The 25,238-nt window shown below is 44.8% G+C and overlaps 2 protein-coding genes across 2 annotated transcripts in view; one reads left to right on the top strand and one right to left on the bottom strand.

Moving 5' to 3' along the window:
- Positions 1-3,109, top strand: part of ZXDC (ZXD family zinc finger C) — a 29,812-nt gene extending 26,703 nt beyond the window's left edge. Inside the window, exon 10 of the mRNA XM_066597021.1 lies at positions 2,223-3,109. Coding sequence (XP_066453118.1) covers positions 2,223-2,309 — 87 coding nt within the window. The 3' untranslated portion in view covers positions 2,310-3,109. The remainder of the gene's footprint in view (positions 1-2,222) is intronic.
- Positions 3,110-5,308: 2,199 nt separating this feature from the next.
- On the bottom strand, positions 5,309-24,574 carry CFAP100 (cilia and flagella associated protein 100). Its single transcript, XM_066597022.1, has 16 exons — positions 24,507-24,574; positions 21,223-21,345; positions 21,024-21,113; positions 20,252-20,358; positions 18,311-18,488; positions 17,324-17,391; positions 15,411-15,574; positions 13,100-13,180; positions 11,755-11,966; positions 10,103-10,205; positions 9,868-9,931; positions 8,303-8,454; positions 8,035-8,170; positions 6,905-7,107; positions 6,699-6,792; positions 5,309-5,574 (listed from the first exon to the last, which is right to left on the bottom strand). Exons 2-16 carry the CDS (start codon positions 21,287-21,289, stop codon positions 5,464-5,466), a joined length of 1,830 nt encoding a protein of 609 aa, XP_066453119.1. The 5' UTR covers positions 21,290-21,345; positions 24,507-24,574; the 3' UTR covers positions 5,309-5,463.
- Positions 24,575-25,238: the final 664 nt, after the last annotated feature.

Below are 25,238 nucleotides of genomic sequence, written 5' to 3' on the forward strand. Positions count from 1 at the left end.
TCTCCTTCAAAACCCAAAGCGTTTTAAAGCGTTTTCCAATGTTCACATCCTTGTTGGAGCGGTTTTCCTGAAGGTGCACAATTCTAAATTCTGTTACATTTTTTATGGTTTTGTTCTGTTTTCCTAACCTAGTTCTTTTCTCCTGCTTGCTGCTCCTACTGTTTGCATACAAACTGGCTAGCTTGGTGCCTGCAGGAGGGGTATAGCTGATAACACCTTGTGGCAGTAGCTATTCCCATGGCCTAAATTGTGTTCCCCCAATGAACAAGATAGGAAAGATTTTATGGTTAGTACAAAAATCTTATTTTCCCACAAAAAACAAGCCATACGGTTACGTCAATATAAAGGCAGGGACCAAAAAAATTATAAATCTCTGGTCCTAAAGGGGTTAGGCAAATAAATGGTTTGTTATTTTAAGAAAAAGTAGCATTTTGAAGCTAAAGACATCCTCTTGCCTATTCTTCAGGCCCTTGTACACACAATTACTATTGCTCAAAATTAATTCAAGTAAGCAAAAATGTGAAGTGAAAAAAAATCGCTTTTTTATCGTTCGCGGTTGTTTTATCCCTTCATGACGCGGCCCTTTTTTTTTCTTTTTTTTCCCATTTTCGTAACTCCTTTATTATCCATCGACGTCGCTGTATGAGGGCTTGTTTTTTGCGGGACGAGTTGTAGTTTTCAGTGGTGCTATTTGAAGTACCATATAATGTACTGAAAAACATTTAAAAAATTCTAAGTGGAGTAAAATGAAAAAAAACCAAACAACATTCCGCCATCTTTCAGTGCCTCTTGTTTCTACGGCACACAAACTGCAACAAATCCGTCAACATAGTTGAGCGAGGGCTCACTTTTTGCGGGGTGTCCCGTATTTTTCGTTAGCGCTAATTTGGAATACATACGACTTTTTGATCGCTTTTTATTGCGTTTTTTCTGTGAGATAGGGTGACTGAAAAAGTGCATTTCTGTCATTCTTTATTTCTTTTTCGGACGACGTTCACCGCGCGGGGTAAATAATGCGCTACTTTGATAGATCAGACTTTTACGGACGCGGCGATACCAAATATGTATTTTTATTTTATGATTTAGATTTTTTAATTACAGCTATGGCAAAAGTGGGTGATTTAAACTTACCTTTTTTTTTTTTTTTTTTTTTTAAACAAATAAAAAGAACGTATTTATTTATTTTTTCTTTGATCGCTCTTGCAGTATGATGTAATGCTATAGCATTACGTCATACTGCATTCTGACAGGCAGCCTATTAAGCCACCCCTCGGGGATGGCTTGATAGGCAGCCCTGGGGCCTTTTAGAAGGCCCCCGGCAGCCATGACACCTGCACGGCTCCCCTGATCTCGCCGTGCGCGCGGTGGGGTGGGGGGTGGCCGGCGGTGTACGGGACAGCGGCCTTTAAAGGGTTATTAGCTGCTATTGCCCGCGGGTGTCAGTAAACAGCTGCCGCCCGTGCTGTATGCAGAGAGGTCGCCTCGCGACCTCTCTGCATACATACTCTGACGCTCCAGGACGTAAATGTATGTCCTGGAGCTGGAAGGGGTTTAGCTGACTCTTCAGCCAGCTTGAAAAAACCTCGTTGGCGTGCACTGGCTTCTCTTCCTGTGTAAATGTTCCCTGCTCAGCACTTCCCATAGGAGGTGAAGCTCTGAGCGAGAAGCCCTTGAGTCACCAGAAAGTTTTTGTTTGAATGCTGTGCACAAACGCTGACGACCTTAAGAGTAACGTTAGCGCTCGTACAGTCACTGAAAAGACGGTCGGCCCGTGTAAAAGGGCCTTTAGCATGGTTGATCAGTTGGGGGTCTGATCTCCAGCAAAATGAAGGGCTTTGGCACTAATGCAAACGGCTATGAATTGTGCTGTGAAGTTTTGTGGCCCCTCTTTCGTGCTCATCAGCAGTGACTTTGCAGTTTGGACCACCCCTGATCAAACATTGATGCCCCCTAAGGATAAGCTACCATTGTTAAAGTGCCAGAGAACCCCTTAGGTCTCATTACCTCCCCCCCCCCCCCCCCCCCCCCCCCCCCCGCGCAGATGAGGACACCCTATATCGGTCGTCTGAATCCACCCTAAAGCAAATCTTTGCGGAATCTGCAGCAGATTCTGCGGGGATTGTATTTTCCTAGTGGATATGAGGCCTTAGAGTGTAGAAGGAGCATGATTTGCATCCAGGAAGTATTTTATTACATATTTAGAACACTTCTTTTTCTTCCAGGAACCTCCCGTATCGGCAGAAGACGACGCAGGTTCAGATAATTCTCAGTTTACAGGAAGCACAATAAACCTGCAGGACCTTGAATAAGCTGGAGCTGCCTTCAATCAGGAAAAAGTGTTACGTAGGGGCAGCCGGCAGTTGTCACTTCCGTTCACGTGGTATTTAGGAGCTGATGCTCCGCACATCCGTTTCTCTGATTGTGGCTTATTCTCCGCTGCGGCATTTCATTTTGCACTAGATTTTTATGCTCCTCTTTAACCTGGCATATTGTCCTTTACAACTTTTTCTTGCTAGTGTCTAAACGCTGCTGTTTATTTTCTCCTCTTCAAACTAAATCCTCTCAGAATTTGGGAATTCCGTATAATATTTTCCCCCCTGCTGTAACCACCTGGAAAGAGTTGAAAAGCCCTGGAGCTTTGCCAGGACCATAGTATTCTGCAGACTTCTGTGAATGTTTCCAGTTAGCAAATGACGACTCCTTGTCCAAAAAGTATTTCAGTTGTTTCTCCACAAACGTCATCTCTCCAGTGATGCTGCGCACCTACCTCCGGAGCATAAACCGGTCAGTCTAACTTCTACAGCCACGTAGTGTCCACCTGTAGAGACTGGCTCCTTTTTTAACAAGCTGTGGACAGAACTGACCCAGCGTCAGTTTTTGAGATTTGTAAATGATAGGATCAGGTATTGATTTATACTGCAGATATTTTAGTTTGCGTTGATTTATTTTTTTTTTTTTTTGTACAAAGTTGTACAAATTAATATTTATATATATATTTCCTTTAAGTCAACAGAGATTCTTTTTTTTTTTTTTTTACCCTCCTTTTAACTTTTTTTTTGTATGGGTGCATTTTGGTGAATTAAGAAAGTATTAAAAAAAAGTATTCTAATTCTGCCTTTGTCGACTTTTCTTTCTATATCATTGTTAGTTTAAATAAGGGTTTGTGCACCAAAATCCATGTGTAAATTCACTCACTTACTGCATTGCAATGAATCAATTCCGCGCCATTTGAACAACAAATAAAGCATATTGTGAGTTTCAAAATCCACAGTGTGACTGGTTCCCACTGCTGATTTTTATTTTTTTGCTGTAAGTGAATGGGGTCAACATACCATTCAGAAATCCCAGGAAGCTGGATGACAACACCTATGCGATTTGATGATCATATTATCCAATGAGATGTTTTGGAGCCATTCTGTCAGCTGTTGGCAGTTAAAACTTTCCTCTTATCTATTAGGCATTGCACAAGTCAGAACATTTTATATTACTTAAAGGGGTTCTGTCATTTAATAAAAAAAAATTATATATATCAATATGAGTGACAGTGTTCACTGCCTAGCAGGGAATGCCGAATCCTCGGCAGCCTAGTTTAGCGCGCACGCGCGAAATCTCGCTGCTGGTGTTTTCATATAGTATATGATACACTAGCAGCGAGACATCATGCGTGTGCAGTCACGCTAAAGCAGGCTGCCGAGGATTCTGCATTACCTGCTAGGCAGTGAGCACTGTCACTGGTAGCATACATTGCCCTGCAGGAGGTGAACTGCAGCTAATGGACGCTTCGTCACACGAAGAAGATGATGTGGCCGGCTGGAGGAGACAGGAGAAGATTGGTGAGGTGAAGATCTGGTAAGAAGACTGCCTAGGGAGGAGTAGGTAAGTATATAGATTTTTTTTTTTATTTTTATTTTTTTTCCTAATGACAAACCCCTTTTAAGGAATGCTAGCTGTGCTCAACGACACTGGCAATACCTAGATACCATGTTAGCCTGCAGATCCCAAGAGATCTTGCACAAGTCCATAAATCTCAAGATTTAGGAGTGGTTTTAATTGTCAGTCTGCGCTAGGTGTAAGATGAGGGCTTTCCAAGCTATGAGTATATGTTGAATAGCTCTGTTCATGGATTAAAGGTATGGAGTCAAAAATACTCCTTCCATACACATTTACATTGATTAGACAAACAAACGTTCTTGTCCGATCATTGATTTGTGTAAAAACCCCCTAAAGGGAACCCGGGACAGGTACACACATTTGATCCGTGTAGGTTTTATTCTCCAGCGTTTCAGGAAAAATATACTTAGAAGGTTTACTCTGAGCTCTCGAGTCAGGGGTGCGATCCCTACGTCATCAAGACTGACAGTTCTGATGCTGTGGGCGGGGGGAGTCTGGTGTGGCCTGCCTCTTTGACTTCAGAGCTGAGCGTCAACCTTCAAAATATGTTTTTCCTAAAACCTACAAAGGCTGAATGGGCATATCTGTCCTGGGCTCATTGAATAGCTTTTGGTTGAACGCACATTTGGCTGACTGTTATTTCTAGCAACTTTTGTCATAGACATGCACGTTTAATTGCTGAATTTGCGTGTTTCTTTCAGTAAGAAGAGTGGAATAGGAGCACTGCCAGCTGCCTAATCATCCATGGGAATGTTAAAATCCTTCTTTCCCTAATATGTCATTGCTGAGTATCTAATGTCCCCAATACACATTAAAACGTTATCTGATCCTGCTAAAATCGTTAAAAATGGCAGAGCTTTCTCGGTGTATGGGCACCTTTAGTATTCATCCCATCAGTCCCTAAATGTATTCTTGTACTGAGCCAGCACAGCCAGATAACGAACCTGCAACGGAATCCGGCAATGACCCTACCCTACCCGACGACCTTGCATTATCTGTAATGGGGATGACCGCGGAGGCTCGCAGACGGTCATGCGCAATACAGATTTTTTTTTTTTTAAATATTTGTATTTCCCACACCATTGCTAGGCAATGTCGCTGGTCCCCGCAGCCTATACACAATGTTAATTGCATGTGGGCTGCAGGTCGGACAGTCACCATTAACTTCAATGGAGGCGATCCGCAGCAAAATAGAGCACGCTGCGATTTTTTTCCTCTGCTCGTGGAATACGCAATTCGTATGTGCGAGTGTGAAGGAAAAAGTGAAAGTACATACCTTTCAATGCGAGCGATTTGCTGCAGATCGCGGATTCCGCAATAGGAATCCGGTCGTGTGAAGCCTACCTTACTGTGACTCCATAGGTGGTCACTATTTTTCCCAGTGGTCTGTAAATGAAATGAGACCTGTAATACAACATTACAGACAAGATGCCCAATTTAATTCGCACCAACTAGAATATGTAAGGCGCCAGAATTTCTCCATGGTAATGCTCCTGCCCTAAAGTGAAGGAGGAAACAACCATAATTTCCGAAGATGATAAAAGAAATCCAATGCAATGTGGAGTCATAACGTCAGCCGAAAAAAAACAAAGCTTCCTCCTTCTCTTTGTCTGCATCTTCATCTTTCTCAATTTTAGGCTTCATTGCTGGTGGATCAGAGCGCATCATCAGTTTCCTGCCAGTCTGTAGAGAAACAATAGTAAATGTCTCCCTATGAATCAGTACACAGTGTGAATGAATTAACTAGGATGCTTACTTCCAAACACAGCGCCACTCTTGTCCATAGGGTTGTGTGTGGTGTTGCAGCTCCGCTCCACTGAAGTGAACGTGAGCCGAGCTGCAATACTACATACAACCCATGGACAAGGGTGGCAATTTTGACGTACAAGCAACTTTTGGATTGTTTCTACTACGTTTTTTGGCAGGCGAACAAAAGAAAAATAGCAATTTTTGGCCATTTTAAAAGGAATTTTACTGTGTTCACCATGCGAGACGAATAAAATATTTTCATGGTTTAGGCCGTTCTACAGATCTATGTGCTGCTTTTAAAACAACTTATTTTGTATTTATAAAGGGGTTTTAATGTAGGAAAATGTGTAATTCTTTGAACTGGATCTTTTGTTCTTTAAATTAAAACTTCTTAATTTATTTTTACATTATTTTAGTCCTTCCAGGGAACTTGAAGATGTGATCATGCAATCGCTACGTAAGTACACTGCATTACTTATGTACTGGAGGCAGTACATGGAGAAACTTGTCAGGCTTTCAGCTGGTACTTTACGATTGCACTGCTGGGGGCCGATGAGTGACGGAAAAATGACCTTCCCCCTTGTTACCCGCTGCAGTTGTTATAGACTCTGGCATTAAAGGGTTCAAACTGCCAGGATCTGAGGTTTCCTCATTCTTGGTGGTTAGAACAGGAGCTGGGCTGTCAGTAGTCAGCCAAGCCACTGTCTTAAAAGATGTCTGTGCAGATTTAAAGCCCATTAGTGAGTTCAGTAAAAAAACATATTGGCCATCACTGAGCGGTTAAGCGTCCTGTATACATGGTGCAATATCAGCTGTTCAATGAGATCGGCACTCGCTTACCTGGCCTTCACACAGTCCGATTCTTAATGTATGGGGGGTGAATGATTGGACCTATGATCATTTTGTCCCCCTTACAGTTGCATCATTGTCGATGGATGAGTGTTTGATCATTCATTGGCTGATTGGGTGAATTTAGACAGCCCAATGATCAGGCCTGGTAAAAGGCCCTGAAGGTAAGTCTGTCCATCCATCTTCCTATGTGCGTTGTGTAAACTTACGGTCTTCTTGGGGTCGGCCTGTGCTCTTTCCAGGGCGCGCCGCAGTCTCTCCTCCTGGTGCAGCTTTTGCTGTTTGATTTTCTCATCTCTTAGTCTGGAAATAAGACATAATAAGAAATGAATCAAATCTTTGAGTATTAAAAGAGCCTACATTCAAACTCTGTCACATAGTAAACCCGGAGTATATGACAACCAATCTCTGAGACCTCAGCCGCCGCTCCTTCTCCTTTGCTTTCTCAGCGATCTCTAGCCTGTCTTTCGGGATGGCTTCTATGTTGTCTAACAGCTCCTCCACTTGCTGCTCCATCACGGTTAACATCTGCAAGGCGTTCAGATTCGCTCGGTTTTCCTTGATACAGGCTTGGTACACTTCCCCCACTTTCTTGGTGAGCGACAACAACATCTTCTCCTGCAATGATGAAGGGTCCATTAGGTTCCTTACGTGTCACTTCTTACCATGAAAGACTCCCCAAAAAATCTAATTAGTGAATATTTTAGTAGTGACAAAACAGATGGAGAGAATGGGGAATGTGGCGCAGACACGTTAGGGCGACTACACGGCCAGTCAGCTTTTAGGCCTTGTTCACATTGAGCCTCAGCTTTCTGCTGCCAATTTGTTTTAAATACTTAAGAGCTGCATGCAGATTAAGGGCTTATTCCAACGTGCGTATATCAGCCAGGGTTTTCACGCCCGGCCGCTATACGCTGTCTCTCTGCAGAGAGCATAGGCGGGCTGGGTTGGGAGCGGTGCACTGAGCTCCTGCCCCTTGTCCGCCCCTTGCCTCTATTTGTAATGGGAAAGGCGGGGCATAACTTAGCCCCGCCCCTCACATTGCAAACAGCCGAGGGGGCAGGAGCTCAGTGCACTGCTTACGCCCCGGCCCACCTCCTCGCCCTGCAGAGAGGGACAGCGTATATCGGCCAGGCATAAACCTGACCGATATACGCACATCGGAATAAGCCCTTTGCCCCTTCAACAGAACAAATCAGTGTGCGGCTTCCACGTCAAGAATTGATACAGCAATCCATTTGCTATTTTTTGTGTATGGTATAAGTTACAGTGCTGGTTCTCCCTGCATTCAATGAGATGCTAAAACTATGGGGGCTTCTGCCCGAAATCCATGTTCAAAATAGCCCTTGTGAACCGGATAGTAAACATCAGTTTATGTTTTAAATATGTAATAATGCTCCATAACAACTTGAGTCACTGTGTACATACATTACTTATCCTGTACTAATCCAGGGTTACTGGATCCTGAATTACATGCCGTATTATTCTCCAGAGCTGCACTCACTCTTTTGCTAAGCTCTTGCGCCATCATACATGCAGTTGTACCTGCTCCTCAAAACTGTACTGGCCAAAGGCAAACACCCGACACTTCATTTCCAGGTCTGCTGCTCGCTCCTCCTCCTGAGTGATGGCAGCCTGCAGGTGAGTAATCTGGGCCTTCAGCTGTTGAGTCTCATCTTCCCTAGAAAGAACATGGAATTCTCTTAGACTGAACCAAACAAAGTGACGGACGCTGTACAATCCTGTATATCTGATAATCCGTCACTCGCTGAATTAGAGGATTGCGGAGCATTTCCTCAGGAGACAGGCTTACATTTTCTTTTTGGTCATGGTGATGGTGTGTTTGATCTCCTCTAGCGCTTCTTCCGTTTCCTGGGAGTTCTGGATCAGTGAGAGGTTCCGCTCCTCCATCTCGGAGAAGATATTTAGGAGTTGTTTTGGATCAGTGAAGTACAGCTCCGCCTCCTGGGAAGAGATCAGCCATCAGTATCCGCTATCATAGAATACAATTTGCTGCGGTCTACTAGGACTAGTGCAGGACAGGAAGAGAAAGAGAACCATCAGCCCCGGCATCCAGCATCATCTCACAGGCAACAGGGATAATGCTGGAGCATAGAGAGGGGAGTAACACACTGGAAATCATGTATGAATTCATTCCTTCACTACCCTAGACCACCAGGAATGCTGGTGTTAACCCTTTCACTACCGTTGACCACCAGGCATGCTCGTATTAAAGCGATCCTCTGGGTGTGGAGAAACAAAGATGGGCACACCAGCTTCTCTGAACACCTGATGTATACTGTGCATTAGCTTGTATCATTAGTCTAAGACACTACACCTGTTTTGATCGACCAGTCAGAGCAGCGTTTAGCGTCTACGAATACCAATGTATACTAATACACAGTGTGCATCAGGTACTCAGAGAGACAGTTTGGTTATATTTGGTTTTTCAGGCCCGGAGGGTTGTTGTCCAGATCCAGCGCGGGTCTCCGCCATGCCGCCCCGGACCTTCTTTCTTCAGCACAGCCGGACGCATAAGCAGTGCAATTTAATTTTTTTTTTTTTAAATCTCCTTTCCCGTGGATCCGCGACACGTCCACAGTGACAGCTGTGGTTGTGCCGCTGATCGGACGGCTTCCATTGACTTCAATGGAAGCCGTCCCTGCGGGATCCGCAGAAAAATGGAGCATGCTGCGATTTCTGCCCACGGGTGTTATCTGCACGCCGGGAAAAAAATTACATTTGCATGCTTTTAACTAGTTTTCAGATGCTAATGCATCCCTATGGGTGGCTTGATTTGCGGATCTCCCGAGCGGGTTCCACAAATCAAATCTGCCCGTGAACATTGGGCCTAAATTCTTTTGCTACACTAGACCACTAGGGATGCTGGTATTAACTGTTCCACTACTCTAGACCACCAGGGATACTGCTATTAACCCTTTAACAACCCTAGACCACCAGGGATGCTGGTATTAATCCTATAACTACCATAAACCACCAGCGATACTGTTGTTAACCGTTTTATTACTCTAAGCCACAAGGGATGCTGGCATTTACCCTTTCACTTACCCTATGATGCCAGGAATGCTGGCTTTACTATCTTTCACTACCCTAGACTACCTGGGATGGTAGTGTTCTTGCACTCACTACTGGAAACCACTAGAGATGCTGTTACTGAACCCTTCACTTCCCTAGATCCCTGGGGATACTGGTATAAAACCTTCAGCTTGGTATTTTTAGAGGCTGATGTTGGAATATTCAGGTGGCAGAGCGCCCCTGAGAAGTCTGCCGTGCTCTACATCCGCAGTATAAACAGTTCAGACTGCCTAACGCAGAGGATCCATTTAACATGTTGTGGAAAGCTTTTTTTTTTTTTACCTCTTCACTATCTGAGGACATCAAGTGTTCTGAATTGTTGTCATCTTGGACCGTCACACTGTTCCTGGAAAGACAACCCACAGGTCAATGTCCCAAAAAGATGGCACTTCCCCCTATTCCCCACAGACAAGATATCCAATGTATGGATGCCTCCTGCTGAGATGTATGGCAAAGATTCTCTTAAGGTCAGTAATAATATATTTTATCTCTGTGGGACTCCCACAAGGTGTCTTACACTTTTTTTGAGGCCACAGTCTTTAGGCTGGATCTGGAAGGCTGACGGATGTCCCGCGTGGAGTCGCGGCTGCCCAGTGGTCCAGATGATCGAGATTCTGGTTCTAAACAAGAAGGCCGTATAATCAATGCCAACCTTAGGTTAGATGACACCCTGTTCAATATGTTGTAGTGGAAACCCAATATTTCTATATTTTGGACTGTTCTTACATCTATGCAATATCTCTACTTCCTGTAATGAAACATCTTTTTCTCAAACTCTGCTGACAAGATGAAATTTAACATAGACACGCTATATTTTTCCATCTGTTTTGCAACTTTAGAAGTAGGATCAGACATAGATAACCGCACTTGAGACAAGTACCGCTTTTAGATACCGCAATAATTACCCAAGCAAGTTTACTGGAAACTTATGCAAATAACATGGGAGGTTTGTGCAATTACTAATTCGTGATGTAACATCCAATCATATCGAAGGAACCACACGTGGGTCCAAGACAACCCACTCATCTCGTTCACCACCTGATGGCCAATCACAGATGACGGGAGGATGGAAGAATTGCAAGATGCTTATCCAATAATTAAACAATATGTTGTATCTATGTAATCTTTGACCTGCCCAGATGGGCAGATATGTTAAACTCTTTTAAAAGAGGCTGCGCGCCCAACATTAAAGTAGAATTGAGGAAGCTTATACATGCTGAACCTGTGTCAGTGTGAAAACTTCTTATGCGCATTATCAATTCAGAATTAATCTGGAAGGGTGTAAACATTCCTAATTGAGTAAGTTGTTGGACACAAAGTAAATCCACGACAATGTCTTTTGGTCCCCCAACCCCAATTAAAAGAAAATAAGTTATATATATTGCACTGATAAGCAGTTTGCCGGTATTCTACTTGTGCAGAAAGCAACCAGATGCCGACATATCTACACCAAAATAGCTCCATAAATAAATACACTACCTGACCCAAGCTCAGTACAGCGATACAGCACCAGAACCAAGCTCACACCAAATGCAGTACCAAAATCAAGCTCCTAATATAAATACAGCCCCAGAACCAAGCTGATAACATGAAAACATCACCAACCTTGGTACATAGTTATGATACCAGAACCAAGCTCAGTAGTAGAACTAAGCGATTGTGCTGCAGGGGCACCAATGGGCTGACAACGGCACCTCAGAGCATCAGAGGGGAGGAGACAACCAGGAGGGGGAGGATTCATACAGTTCCACAGAATGCTACTACACAGAGGAAGATGATTATCTGGCTGAATGAACCTAATGGAGGTGATTACCTCCAGTGTATATCAGCCTAGTGCCCCTTCTATAAGCTGGTGGCTGATGCCAAGTGGAACCGCATGGGTCAGATTTAACGAAGACTCGCCATACTTGCCAACTTTTGGAATTGGCTTCAGGCAGACCGTTTCTTCAGTGTCCTCTGTAAAACATTTTGGACATGTCACTCCCCTTTCTCTAAGCCACACGCCTTTCAAAGGGCCCCCATCACCCTTATGTTCATAAATCATGAGTGGCACATATGGCCTGTTCAGATCTAAGCAGAGTGGTTTCTCTGGATGCCGATATTGTAATAAACACTAAATAGTGGGGATGCATTGTTGCGGCATTTAGCTTCCCCTGATAAGACACTTACTCCTCCCTGAGACTGGGGGTGTGGACCCCTTGTGAGACACAGAGCCCCGTTTATCCTTCTCCTGGCTGATGGGCGGTGGGTGGAACTTGCTGTCCCGCTCCTTGGCCTCCTTCTTTAGGATCTGCTCCTGCCACTCCTTAGGAGACAATCTGAAGAGGAACTCCTTGTACGTTAGGTATTCCCGCAGAATCTCCTCGGACTTCGCAATGTCGCTGGAGGGGATAAAACAAAGACGGGACAGAGTTTTACAACCTGTCACCCCGCAGTGCTGTGATTGTAGATGACTTTAACCCATTAAGGACCAAAGGTGCTTGGTGCTGGGCTTTAATCGTGGCCAATAGTAAATATATGGCGCAGGAGTAGGCGGGGTTCTCGGCTGTCAGAGACAGCCAAGGACCCCGAGGAGAAGGCGAAAGTGTTTTTTAACTGCTTCTGCCTTCTCATTTCCAGGCTACATAGCGCTCAGTGAGTGCTATGTAGAGAATGTAGGAAGCGGCATTGCTGTTTCCTTCACGGGACATTACGATTCATGACCACCAGCGACGCCCTGGCATGTCAGAGCTGACTCTTCACCAGCTCTGACAGTAACTACTGTCACACTAGGGGAATGTTCCCCTGTAACTGGGGCTTCTATGGATGACCCAGCTATGGTGGAAAAGTGTGAAATAAAAAAAAACAAATACATTAAGAATGTCCCCCCGAGGTCTTATAATGATGTCATGGGGGACACAGATGTTAAAAAAAAAAAAAGTTACAAAAATAAATTTAAAAAAATTACAGAATAAAAATAAATAAATAAATACATATATATGAAAAATGGAAACGACCCACTGCTGACACCAATATAAACAGTTGCCATATCCACCCTGTAATCCGAGATTATACAAATTATATAACAAAATGTCTGAAACAAAATGAAAAACCCATTCCTGTACTTTCTTGACGTAAATCTAATAATTTGAAAAATAACTTTAAATTTAAAAAAAAACACATTTTTTTAGGGCCATAAAACCACCAGATGGATAAAATTGCTAAAGAGTGTCTGTGCCTTTAGGACTGAAAAACTTTAAGGGGGTTTCCCAGGATTGGAATACTATGGCTGCTCTCTTCCAAAAACAGTGCCACTCAAGGCTGTGTCCGTTATTGCAGCTCATTAGTATTAATGGTGCAGAGCTGCAATACCAGACACAACCTGTAAACAGGAGTGGTGCTGTTTTTAGAAGAAAGCTGCCATTATTTTCTAATACCAGAGAACCCCCTTTAAAACAACAATAGAAACCGGACAGAGCGGAGGTGTACACATCCAGATTATCCGCGATATTATTATATACAACATGTCTAATACCTTTTAATATTCATCATTTGCGCTGTCAGACTCTTGATCTCTGCAGTTCGCTCCAGCTTCAGTTTGGTTTCCTTGTCGGCCCTAAATATGAATGGCGACACCTGAGAGATGCGCTCTGTAATGACCAGCATTCACTTTAGTTACACATTTAACAAACAGAAGCCATTTATAGAGGTTTTGTGGCATAATCTACTCACTACTCAATGAGCGGAATGCAAGCCACTCCCTCTAACCAGAAGACAACACCCCTTTATTTATGGAGATATGTCAAATACTTTGGCTACTCACCATTTAACCCCTTACTGAAGTGGCCTATTTTGGACGCAGGGGCGTGATGATTTTTGGGGATTTTCACCGCCACTTTTCAAAAGCCATAACTCTATTTTTCCAGCGACACAGTTGTATGAGGGCTTGTTTTTTGCGTGATGAGCTGTAATTTTTATTGGTACCATTTTTTGGTAATGTATTGTAGGACTGATTATTTTACATTAGTAATTATTTTTGGAAGGTGGGGAGAAAAAAACATCAATATTGCCATTTGTTTAAGGGCGCCTACCCACTGGCGTTGCCGATTTTCGTGCGTGAAAAACGCAGCGTTTTTCACACGTTTTCCGCGCCTTTTTCGCTGCGTTTTTCGGTAATTTCCATTGACAATCATGGGTGCATTAAGAGAAAAATGAGACATATGCAACTGACAGTTCCTATGTAAAATTGCAACGAAACGAAAAAAAAAAACAAATGGACAAGAACACATTCTATGCTAATTGCTCTTCAGAAAAAACGCAAAACGCAATTTAGCATTGCAGGAAAAAAAATCGCCAGTGGGTAGGCGCCCTTAGAGTGAATCACATAGCATAAATGACATGATTCATGTTTTTCTTTTAAGTTTTTCCACTTTTAGAAAATTTTTTTTTTTTTGCATCTCTGCATTCAAAGACCCATAACTTTGTTATTTTTCCATGGATGGAGCCCTAGGTGGGCTTGTTTTTTGCGTGATGAGTCGTAGTTTTTATTGATACCATTTTAGGGTACATACGGCCTTATTAATTACTTTTATTGTTTTTTACGGGAGGCAAATTTCTTTTTTTACGGTTTTATACTATTTTAAATTTTTTTTTTTGTACTTTATTGTTACACTTATGTCCCTGTAGGGGACTTGAAGCTGCGATGCTATCATCGCTCTGATAATACACTGCAATACTTCTGTACTGCAATTTATTATCGCTAATCGTTGCGATCACAGGCCATGGCACACCCAGATTGCATTGTCTAGTTGCCATTCAATCCATCACCCCTCCGCCATGTAATCGCCCTCCCTCTGTGAAGCTTTTACATGCCACGATCAACATTTAACACAGCATGAAAGGGGTTAACATCGCTGTTCTCAGCCAGCTCTTACTGCGGATGGTGTGGGCGCTGCTTCTAAGCTTGCACCATCCATAGTGTACGTCCTATGGTGAGAAATGCTTCCCACCATCGATGTACATTTACGCCACGGGGCGGGAAGGGGTTATCCAGAGATATATATACTCCCATCCAGTCCGGGCCTAGCGGTGCCAGCACATGACTGATCTGATTCCGACACCGGGTCACGTGGTATGGACCTCTTGTTGTCGGTGACGTCATTGCAGAGGGCCCGGTGTTCAGCTCGCTAAGCTGTGGACTGGCTGTGGCAGAAGGGGGTTGGTTTAGTGAGCTGAACAACCGGTTCGCTGCGATGATATCATCAAACATGGGAGGTCCATACCATGTGATCCGGTGGCAGAAACTGAGACGCTGGGACTGCTGGACCCAAACTAAATCGGGGTAAGTATATCTCTCCAGATACTCTATTTTACCTCTTTGCTTGCTGTCACTGAATAATAATAATCTTTATTTATATAGGCAACATATTCTGCAGCGCTTAATGAGAACTGAATGAGAACATTCTTGATTGCATTCAGAAGCCGAGAGTCTGTACAGACCTCTTCCTGCCTGGGGCACAGCTATAGGGGGGTGCAGCATCAGCTCCGCCACATAAGAGGACCTCAGTATTATAAGTGGTGGGTGGGAACCCTGTTATAGATCTTGCATTGATTCCTGCGCTCACAGCTGAGGACTTGCTGCAATTGTATTCAATCCAGGCAATGCTCTGTGAGCTGAACCAGAACTCCAGGCCGAAAACCTTGCCAATGCTCAGGTATCTGTATGTAACAGAGGTGCAATCTGTGACTCTTGGAAACTACAATTCCCAGCATGCCCTGACAACCAACGCCAACACACACAATCCTGTGTACATGTCCACTCTGTTCTGCACCGCGATGATCCTTACTGTTTCATGGCCTCAACAGAGTTCCTGTCATTCTCTTTCAGGAACTCATCGAATCTGATGGCATCCTGTTCCAGAAACTGCTCTGCTTTCTCCAGTTTGTGCTCCTCAGTGGCGGCCATGGTCTCCAGCTTCTGGATCTCTTCTCTTTTCACTTGGAGGCTGTACTAGTGATATCAATAGACAGATACAGGGAGTTTAAAGGGGATGTTCTGCGGGGTTGTAGCACACCTCTCTGTTACGGCAGGTTAACCGGGCTGATTTTCACGTGCGACATCTGACCAATGATTTAAATAGATCGGTCATTTTACGTGAAATATCTGACGATATCACAATCAGTCAGATATCACACGTGAAAATCACCCATGTGAAAGCACCCTTAGGCCAAATTTACATGAGCAATAGTGAATAGAACCTAAAATTCTTGGGCGCAACTTGCACAGCAGACAGACATTCGCTATGCGAGACACTGCACATTATGTGTCCTACTAATTATTAGGAAATTATTGTACCAGGGTTTCTGGTGGCACAGTGCACCACACCGCTCTGCTACATGCACGTCACACACACAGCTCCGCTACATGCACGTCATACACACAGCTCCGCTACATGCACGTCACACACACAGCTCTGCTACATGCACGTCACACACATACACACAGCTCCGCTACATGCATGTCACATACACACAGAGCTCTGCTACATGCACTTCACACACACACAGCTCCGCTACATGCACGTCACACACACACACAGCTCCGCTACATGCACGTCACACACAGCTCCGCTACATGCACGTCACACACGCACACAGCTCCGCTACATGCACGTCTCACACACACAGCTCCGCTACATGCACGTCACACACGCACAGCTCTGCTGCGTTGCTTTCGCATATAAGCTGCATGTGTTTTAGGAACCAGCTAGTGGCTTAGGGTGACATCTTGGCTTGTCGCTGCGTTATATAAGCTGCATTAGCTTCATGGCAGTGATGAACCCTCTGCGGTGACATGTTTGCAGGACAGCGATGGTTTGTTTTAACACTGGACAAGGGTTGACGATTACACGAAGGCGCGACTGGTGTTGGCGGCATTAGCACTTGAGATGACATGATATGACATCACGGTCAGGATATGTGAAGATAGCGGGGAAGGACTGTGCTTCAATGTTGTTGGTCAATATGCACTGCAATCTATGTATGTGTAAAGGACTTGTAATGACATTACCATCATGTGATCAGGGGGCGGGGCTAAGAGCCGATATGTGTAAATTTGTGAGGCGTCATTTATTGGAGGTGTGCAGCAGTCTGACAACTAGGTACAAACTGTCAGACTGAGTACTGCTGTATCCATAGCAACGGAGGCTCCAGGGATTTGTGGGGATGTAGTCTGCCTATAATTCCTCACTCACTGCAGAAGGAGGATAAAGGACTTGTGATGATGTCACCATCCTGAGATCAGGGGGCGGAGCTAAGAGACAGTAATAACTGACATCACAGACGTGTCAGGCTCTGCATGTAACTTACACGTCACACACACAAATTGGACACACAGGTAGTCATTAGTAGTTTACCATGTGAGACTTCAGTTTTTCCATCTTGCACTATCTGTGCCAGAAGAAAAACACCTGCGTAAATTAACCCGTTAGAAAGAATGGGTTAATACAACAAGCGAGTTATACGAGTCTCGCACACGGACAGAACTTGCATGATTTTATTGGTCGTGTAAATACGACATTAGTCAGATTCCCAGGGAGGATAGGGGGGAACTGCGCCACCACTGGTGAGATGAGGCATCACATGTCAGCCACTAAATCATGGTAATCTCTGTAATGCACGGCTGTCTGTGCTCCTCAGAAACAATCATGGAGGAGGGAAACCCTGTCCGATATCCCACCCAGCGTGCGTGCCGCCTTACCTCCAGGTGGAACATCTCCCTCTTCTTGTTGATATAATCATTCAGATTCTCCCGCTGGATGTTTCTGTCTGGAAGAAAATATTGTATATTATATTTATATAGCACTGAGCGCCGGTTATTCTTCCACAAGTGGCGCAACTAAAATATAACATGTCAGCGGTGTACACATGAATATTGTCTCACTCGCCCCTAGAGTTCCCAGCGCTTTCATGATTGGCACTTCTCTGTATGGAAATGATCCCCGGAGTGCAGCATAGAATCACGTGACAAGTTTTCCGTGGATCAATTTCAGTGTGATTCCACATTAGATGGGAAAATCCAGCGATCTGAGCGACTTCCAACAAGGCCTGGTCATCGGGCTAGACTAGCCGGGGCATCACTGCCAACCACGTGGGATTATCTTGTGTAACAGTGTGAAGAGTATGCTGAGAATGGCGTGATCGAGGAAAACATCCAGCAAAAGGGGATTCTGGACCCAGAAGGGAAACAACTCATCACCAACCGAATACAACACTGGGGCTCCAACTAATATGTCTGAACGCTCAACTCGCCGTTCCTTATCAAAGATGGTCTCTATCGGCAGACATCCAGTTCCAGCGCTGTTGTGTTTAAGAGAAACAGAAAGGCTAGACTCCAGCGAGCAAAAGAGCGCAAAACTCGTATAACTGAGCAGCGGAAAAACATTGTCAGGTCAGATGGATCCAGTTTTCTCTTGCACTGTGCTGATGGCTGGGACAACCACAAGAAGCTTCCTGTCCGCAGGGGCCGATATTCCTGCAGAACCATTTCATCACCCAGTGGAAACTACATCACGAGGAATTGCTGCAGTTCTGAAGGCCAAAGGAGTCCAACGCGGGGCCGTTGTTCATTATATGCCTGGTTTGTGAGGGGCCCAGACGCACACTCACACCTCAGTATACTCGCCCACTCACACCTCCCAGTCTCCGTGATAGAGCGGAGAACGCACCCCAGTCCACCCCACATCACCTCTTGTCACTGCCAGTTTCCATGAAGGGTTTTCCTGCAGCGCCGGCACCCCATTCGCTCCGGTCTCTTCCACCTCCTCATCCTCAATCTCCCTCCTCAGTCGGCCCATCTCTGCGTTCATCCTTGTGATGTACGTCGCCTTCTGATAAACCTTCAGATGTTTGTTGCGTTCCTTTTCCTGCATAGAGATGAAGATAGATCCGTGCCTGAGGAAATCTCCATGATGATGCCGGAAAACATGCAGCTTGCCGATCAGGCATAGTGCTGAGCGGCTCCGTCCTACCACCACATGATGGGAGTGCGGGGCAGACCCTCGGGGTCTCCCGACTGTATGGAACAGATGCTACAGTACTACACGGCTGCAGAAAATGTGTCCAACCCATCAGCTCTGCTCCTCGGGACCCCCATCTATGAGCCAGGAAACAGGGCAAGAAGAGAGATTCCCACCCTGGTGGTCCTGATGTGAGGATGTACTACAGAGGGAAAGTGAGAACCCTACGCACTGCACTAACAGCTGTGGGACCCCCAGCGCTCAGCTCATTGTTGGTGGGCCTTTGTATGGAAAAAACCCCAGAAACTCTGCCATTCGGTAAAAATAACCTGATACCTTTCTTATCTGATCGGCACGATTACTGCGATGTCACGTTTATAGGGATTATATTTTTTACTACTTTTACACAATAAAAAACCCTTTTTGAAGAAAAACAGCTGACTGCATCAGCGCATTCTAAGATTCAGAGGTTTTATATTTCGATAGCGGAGCTCTGTGCGGGCTTGGTTTTTGTGGGAAAAGCTGTGGTTCTTATTGGTACCATTTTGGGGGTACATGTGACTTCTGGATTGTTTTTCATTGCCTTCTTTGGGAGGCAAAGAAAAGAAAAATAACAATCCTTTTTACAGCATTCACCGTGCGAGAGAAGTAACAAAATATTCTCATTGTTTAGGTTGTTATCAACATTGATTATGTACTGCTTTTTTTTTGGTATTTCAGCTATTTCAAAAGGTTTTTGTGGGAAAATTAGTTTTTTTTTCAGTTAAAACTGGATTTTTTTTCTTTTAATTAAACTTTGAAGGACTTTTTTAACACTATTTTTAGTCCCTGAAGGAGACTTGAAGATGCAATCGTTCGATTTCTAGGAAAGTACACTGCATTACTTATGTAGTGCATTCTATGACATCAGTCTATTAGACTGTGTGGGGGGCGGAGTCTAATAGGCTGAGTTCAATGCAGACATAGAGGCTTTTGTCAGGCTTTCAGCTGCCATTAAAAACCATTGGTACCTTATGATCACACTGCGGGGTGTCAGTGGGTGACAAAAGGAGCCCCCTCTCATTGTCATCTGCTTACATGCTGCAGTTGCTATTGATTGTTGCATATAAGGGGTTGAACTGACAGGATCTGAGGTTTCTCTATTCCTGGTGGTTAGAGCAGGACCCTGGCTGTGAGTAGTCAGCCAAGCCGCTGCCTCAGGGCACTTTCACACGAGGGTGTCCGCCCGCAGTGTAGCAACGTGCATAGCTCGCTACACTGCTCTAAAGATCGCGCGAACGGGCTAATAGTACAGGTTCTATCTTTGCCCGCATCTCGGAGCCGACATGCAAGTTTGCAATGCCATGTCCTATCTTTGTTAGATGCACGAATTCCGTGCGTCCAACAATCGTCCATGTGAACGCTTCTATAGGAACCCATTGGTTACTATAGAAAAGTGTTCTGCGCGCACCTCTTATGCACGCGGACAGTGCCCGTGTGAATGAGGCCTTAAAAAGATGTATGTGCAGGTTTAAAGCCCATTAGTGAGGTCAGTAAAAGGTGTGTTGGCCGTCACTAAGGGGTTAAGAAAAAAGAGGAGGAGCAGATACATGATACTGTCCATATTCTGTGTTTCCCAGATCGGCGGACATGACAATACTATATCCCGCATCTCTGTATCCGGATCGTACCATTTCCTTTTTCTCTCTTTCTTGATCTCTAATCTGAAAGACATCCAAATCCGGCGGGATCCGGAACGGATTTGCGTCACTCTTTTTCTTCTTCTTCTCTTCATGAGCTGCGGTGCAGAACAATGAAACTGTGTCAATTTCAGTAGCGATACCCCACATGCCCCCCGACCTGGAGGATCAATACCCCATATGCCCTCACCCACTTGTAGGATCAATACCCCACATACTCTACCGCCTGCAGGAGTGATACGCCACATGCCTCGCAACTTGCAGGAGTGATACCCTACATGCCTGGCCACCTGCAGGATCGATACCCCACATGCCCTGCCACTTGCAGAAGTGCTACCCCACATGACTCGCCACCTGCAGTAGTGATACCCTACATGCCCTCCCCCACCTGCAGGATCGATACCCCACATGCCCCGCCACCTGCAGGAGCAATACCCCACATGCCCCGCTACCTGCAGGAGCAATACCCCACATGCCCTCCCCCACCTGCAAGATCGATACGCCACATGCCCCGCCACCTGCAGGAGCGATACCCCACATGCCCCGCCACCTGCAGGAGCGATACCCCACATGACCCGCCACCTGCAGGAGCGATACCCCACATGACCCGCCACCTGCAGGAGCGATACCCCACATGCCCTCCCCCACCTGCAGGAGTGATTCCCCACATACCTTTCCCCACCTGCAGGATCGATACCCCACATGACCCGCAACCTGCAGGAGCGATACCCTATATGCCCCGCCACCTGTAGCCCATAATTACCTGAAGCAACAGACTTCGTGTCTGTCCAAGACTTGGATGAACTTAGGATGGATCTCGGGGCAGAGCGATGAGAACCTGTGCGGACCCCTCCTGCGGACACAAAGACGGTGGGTACTCCTCCACCTCACAGGGACTACTACCACTGTCCATATACTCATGACACTCTACATCAACTGCTCTGCATTATTTCACTACTTACTTGATCCCGCTCCGGTCGCTGTGCTTTCTCGCGACACAATGGAGGGTTCTAAAGTCATGGAAGACATTGTGAGCTGCCGGGCGGAGTTGGAGGTGCGACGGCGATGGATCTCTAGTTAATTGGCTGTTCAGAAGAGAGAAAGGGAATGAAGCAACAACATCCGGTCAGCTAATTGTCTCTACATCACGGGATCACATTGATGGCTAGGGACCTGCGGACAGGAGCGATCTACGCATCCCAGCGCCGTCGCCCCTTCAAATAGCTGATCAGCGGGAATCCCAACTGATAATGAGACAAATCCTAAGAACAGGGGTGGAGATAAACGCTAGCGGACCCTGGTGCAAAGGTTCAGCTTGCCCCCTCATCCCCGCAACTATTTTTCATGACTGCCGATGGTGGTCAATCCAGAAGTTTCCACCACATGGTACATTGCGGGGTCTGTTATACTGATGCAGGACTGGCAGCCAGGAGCGTTATTAGGGTCTTAACCGCCTAAGTCTTATTTTTCCATTAACGTAGCTGTCTGACGGCTTGTTGTTTGCGGGACAAGTTATATTTTTACCATCTAATATACTGAAAAATGTAAAATATTTTTTAAGTAACCCATCTTTGGGGGAGGAGGTGTCCTATTTTCAGAGTGTACACACTGCAGCATAAATGACATGATAACTTTATTCTGGGGGTCAGAGCGATTATGATGATACCACATTATATTTTATTTTTCTATCAACATCATTGGGTGAGGGCTCATGTTCTGCAGGACGCGCTTTACTTTCTATTGGTACCATGATGGGGTTCATATGATTTTTTTATTGTTTTTTATGATTTTTTTTCTTGACCAAAAAAGTGCAACTGTAGCATGTAGCTTTTTTTCTGATGATGTTCACCGTGCGGGATGAATAATGTGTGACTGTGATAGATCAGACGTTTATGGATGCGGTGATATCAAATATGGTTTTGCTTTTCTTTATTTTTATTATAAACTAGCTTACCCGTCGCGCGTTGCTGCGAAGACAGACAGACATTAATTCGTTTTTATATATCTAGATAACAACCAATCACAGCGCAGCTTTCATGTTACCTCAGTATAATATATAACAACCAATCACAGCGCAGCTTTCATGTTACCTTAGCAGTATAAAATATAACAACCAATCACAGCGCAGCTTTCATGTTACCTCAGCAGTAAGAGAAATAACAACCAATCACAGCGCAACTTTTATTCTGCCTCAGCAATATAAAAAATAGCAACCAATCACAGTGCAGCTTTCCTGTTACCTCAGTGGTATAATATATAACAACCAATCACAGCGCAGCTTTCATTTTACCTCAGCATTCTCAATATCCAGCAATTGTCTTGCAAAACGTTCGGCGGATGCATCATTTTGTAGTTGAACACTCATCCCGTTGCTCGTAATGCCTTTTGCTTTCGTGCTTGAGATGGAAATCAAACAATCTTTGTCTGGGGGGCATAACTGTCGACGATGTTCGTACGCGCGGCACCTATCGTAGGATAGTTGTACTATGCCAGTAATCTTCCCAGGAGTGTACTCAACAACTTCCCAAAGTCTCATGGTGATCGGATGAATGGTGTAGTAATGCATAAAGGACAGACAGACATTCATTTATATATATCAGGAAGTGAGAGAATTAGATTACGTACGTAAAATTTGGATGCTAATTCTTTTGCGCTTACAATTGAATAATCGAGTTGGGACCCATTAGCGTTTCCTATTTATGGCATATTCAATGCCTGTGCCAAATTTCATGTTTCTATGTGAGAAAATGACATTCCGTACGTAAAATTTGGACGCTAATTCTTTTGCGCATAGAATTGAATAATCGAGTTGGGACCCATTAGCTTTTCCTATTTCTGACATAATCAATGCTCGTGCCAAATTTCAAGTTTCTATGACATTGGGAAGCGAGAAAATTAGATTCCGTACGTAAAATTTGGACGCTAATTCTTTGGCGCTTACAATTGAATAATCGAGTTGGGACCCATTAACTTTTCCTATTTATGATAGGAAATGCTCGTGCCAAATTTCATGTTTCTACAACATCGGGAAGTGAGAGAATTAGTGGCAATGATGGAAATCGAACGATCTACGTGGGGGGGTCGTAACTGTCGACGACGCTCGCGCACGCGCCATTTATTGTAGGATAGTTGTACTATGCCAGTAATCTTCCCAGGAGTGTACTCAACAACTTCCCAAAGTTTCATGGTGATCGGATGAAGGGTGTAGTAGCGCATAAAGGACAAACAGACAGACACACAGACATGCAGACATACATTCAATTTTATATATATAAATATGGGAAAAGTGTTTTTTAATCTTTCATTTCCTTTTATTTTTTTCTAATTAATAAAACTTTTTTTTTGTTACATTCTTTTAGCCCCCATAGGGGATATGAACTTGCGATTGTCTGATCGCTTCTGCAGTGTAATGTAATATCATGGTATTGCATTACACTAGTAATGTTACAGTCTCAAGTCAGGCCACAGGCATGGCTTCATAGGCAATCAGTCATGGCAGCCCTAGGGTCCCTCAGAAGGCTACCATGGACACTGAATGGCAACTTGTGACCACATTGTGGGTAAAGCCTTAAGAAAACTACATCAATTGGGGCATTTAACTGCTGCTGTCAGAATTGACAGCATTTAAAGGGTTAACAGCTGGGATCAGCGTGATTGCTGATGGAAGCTTTTGCTGGCGGATGTTTGCTCCATAGAAACGCCACACACCCAGGACGTACATGTACGCCCTCAGGCGTTAACGGGTTAACAGGTTAGGGGCGCAGGTTTCAACCCTCTACAGCATAATGTATAGATCAGAAATGGCATCTCTGTAGGACCGCAGACCACGGATCTCCCTATACTCTACCTTCCCCACCTTCTCACTCCTGGAACGCCCCTCTCATTATAAGTCATGGAATCGTATTCAAGACCGCTGCTTGCTGGCTGTGAATGGAAACCTTGCTGAACCCCCCTATTTATGGTATGGCACTCCTCACAGCTGAGGGGCCGGTGCAATTGTATCCAGTCCAAACAATCCTCACACAGCAGCAACAGGTTTGTTACTGTGTATCAGTGCAGGTTTGGAGTGTCAGCTCAAGGGCTCAAGTAATGCTGTAAGTTTTCAGCACTTCTCCATAACCTGCAGTTTGTAGGAGTCGGCAGACATGCTGGGATTTGTAGTTCTAAGAAGCTTTGCAGCAACATCCTATGCACGGTGTTTGTACACCCCGCACACCCGGCTCCCACAGAGATCCTCCTCAGTTACCTTACACGGCGGCCGCCATCGCGGGGTTCTCCTCTCCATGGCAACCGGACGTTCTACACAACTCACGGCGTTCTCTGCAGTGTGACTGCTGACCAGCAGAGGGAGCAGTAAGTGCTGGGCAGTGTATAGCGGAGGCGTGGTGTAGTAATAAAGACTATCCAGCAGAGGGAGCAGTGAACACTGAATGTTATAGAGCAGGGACAGTAGTGTATTACTGATGGATGTCCAGCAGGGGGAGCAGAGAATACTGAATAGTGTATAGCAGAGGAGTGTGGTAATGAAAGTTATCCAGCAGAGGGAGCAGTGAACGTTAATTTAACAGCAAGGAAAAAGTAAAGATAGTCCAGCAGGGAGTGCAGTACAGTAATGAAGATTATCCAGCAGATGGAGCAGTGTAGTAATACAGATTATCCAGCAGATGGAGCAGTGTAGTAATAAAGATTATTCAGTAGATGGAGAAGTGTCGTAATAAAGATTATCCAGCAGATGGAGCAGTGTAGTAATGAAGATTGTCCAGCAGATGGAGCAGTGTAGTAATGAAGATTGTCCAGCAGATGAAGCAGTGTAGTAATGAAGATTGTCCAGCAGATGGAGCAGTGTAGTGATGAAGATTGTCCAGCAGATGGAGCAGTGTAGTAATGGAGATTGTCCAGCAGATGGAGCAGTGAAGCAATGAAGATTGCCAACAGGGGGCACAGTGTAGTATTAATGATTATCCAGCAGGTGGTGCAG

The sequence above is a fragment of the Eleutherodactylus coqui genome, chromosome 3 (assembly GCF_035609145.1).
Source record: "Eleutherodactylus coqui strain aEleCoq1 chromosome 3, aEleCoq1.hap1, whole genome shotgun sequence".
Taxonomy (NCBI): domain Eukaryota; kingdom Metazoa; phylum Chordata; class Amphibia; order Anura; family Eleutherodactylidae; genus Eleutherodactylus; species Eleutherodactylus coqui.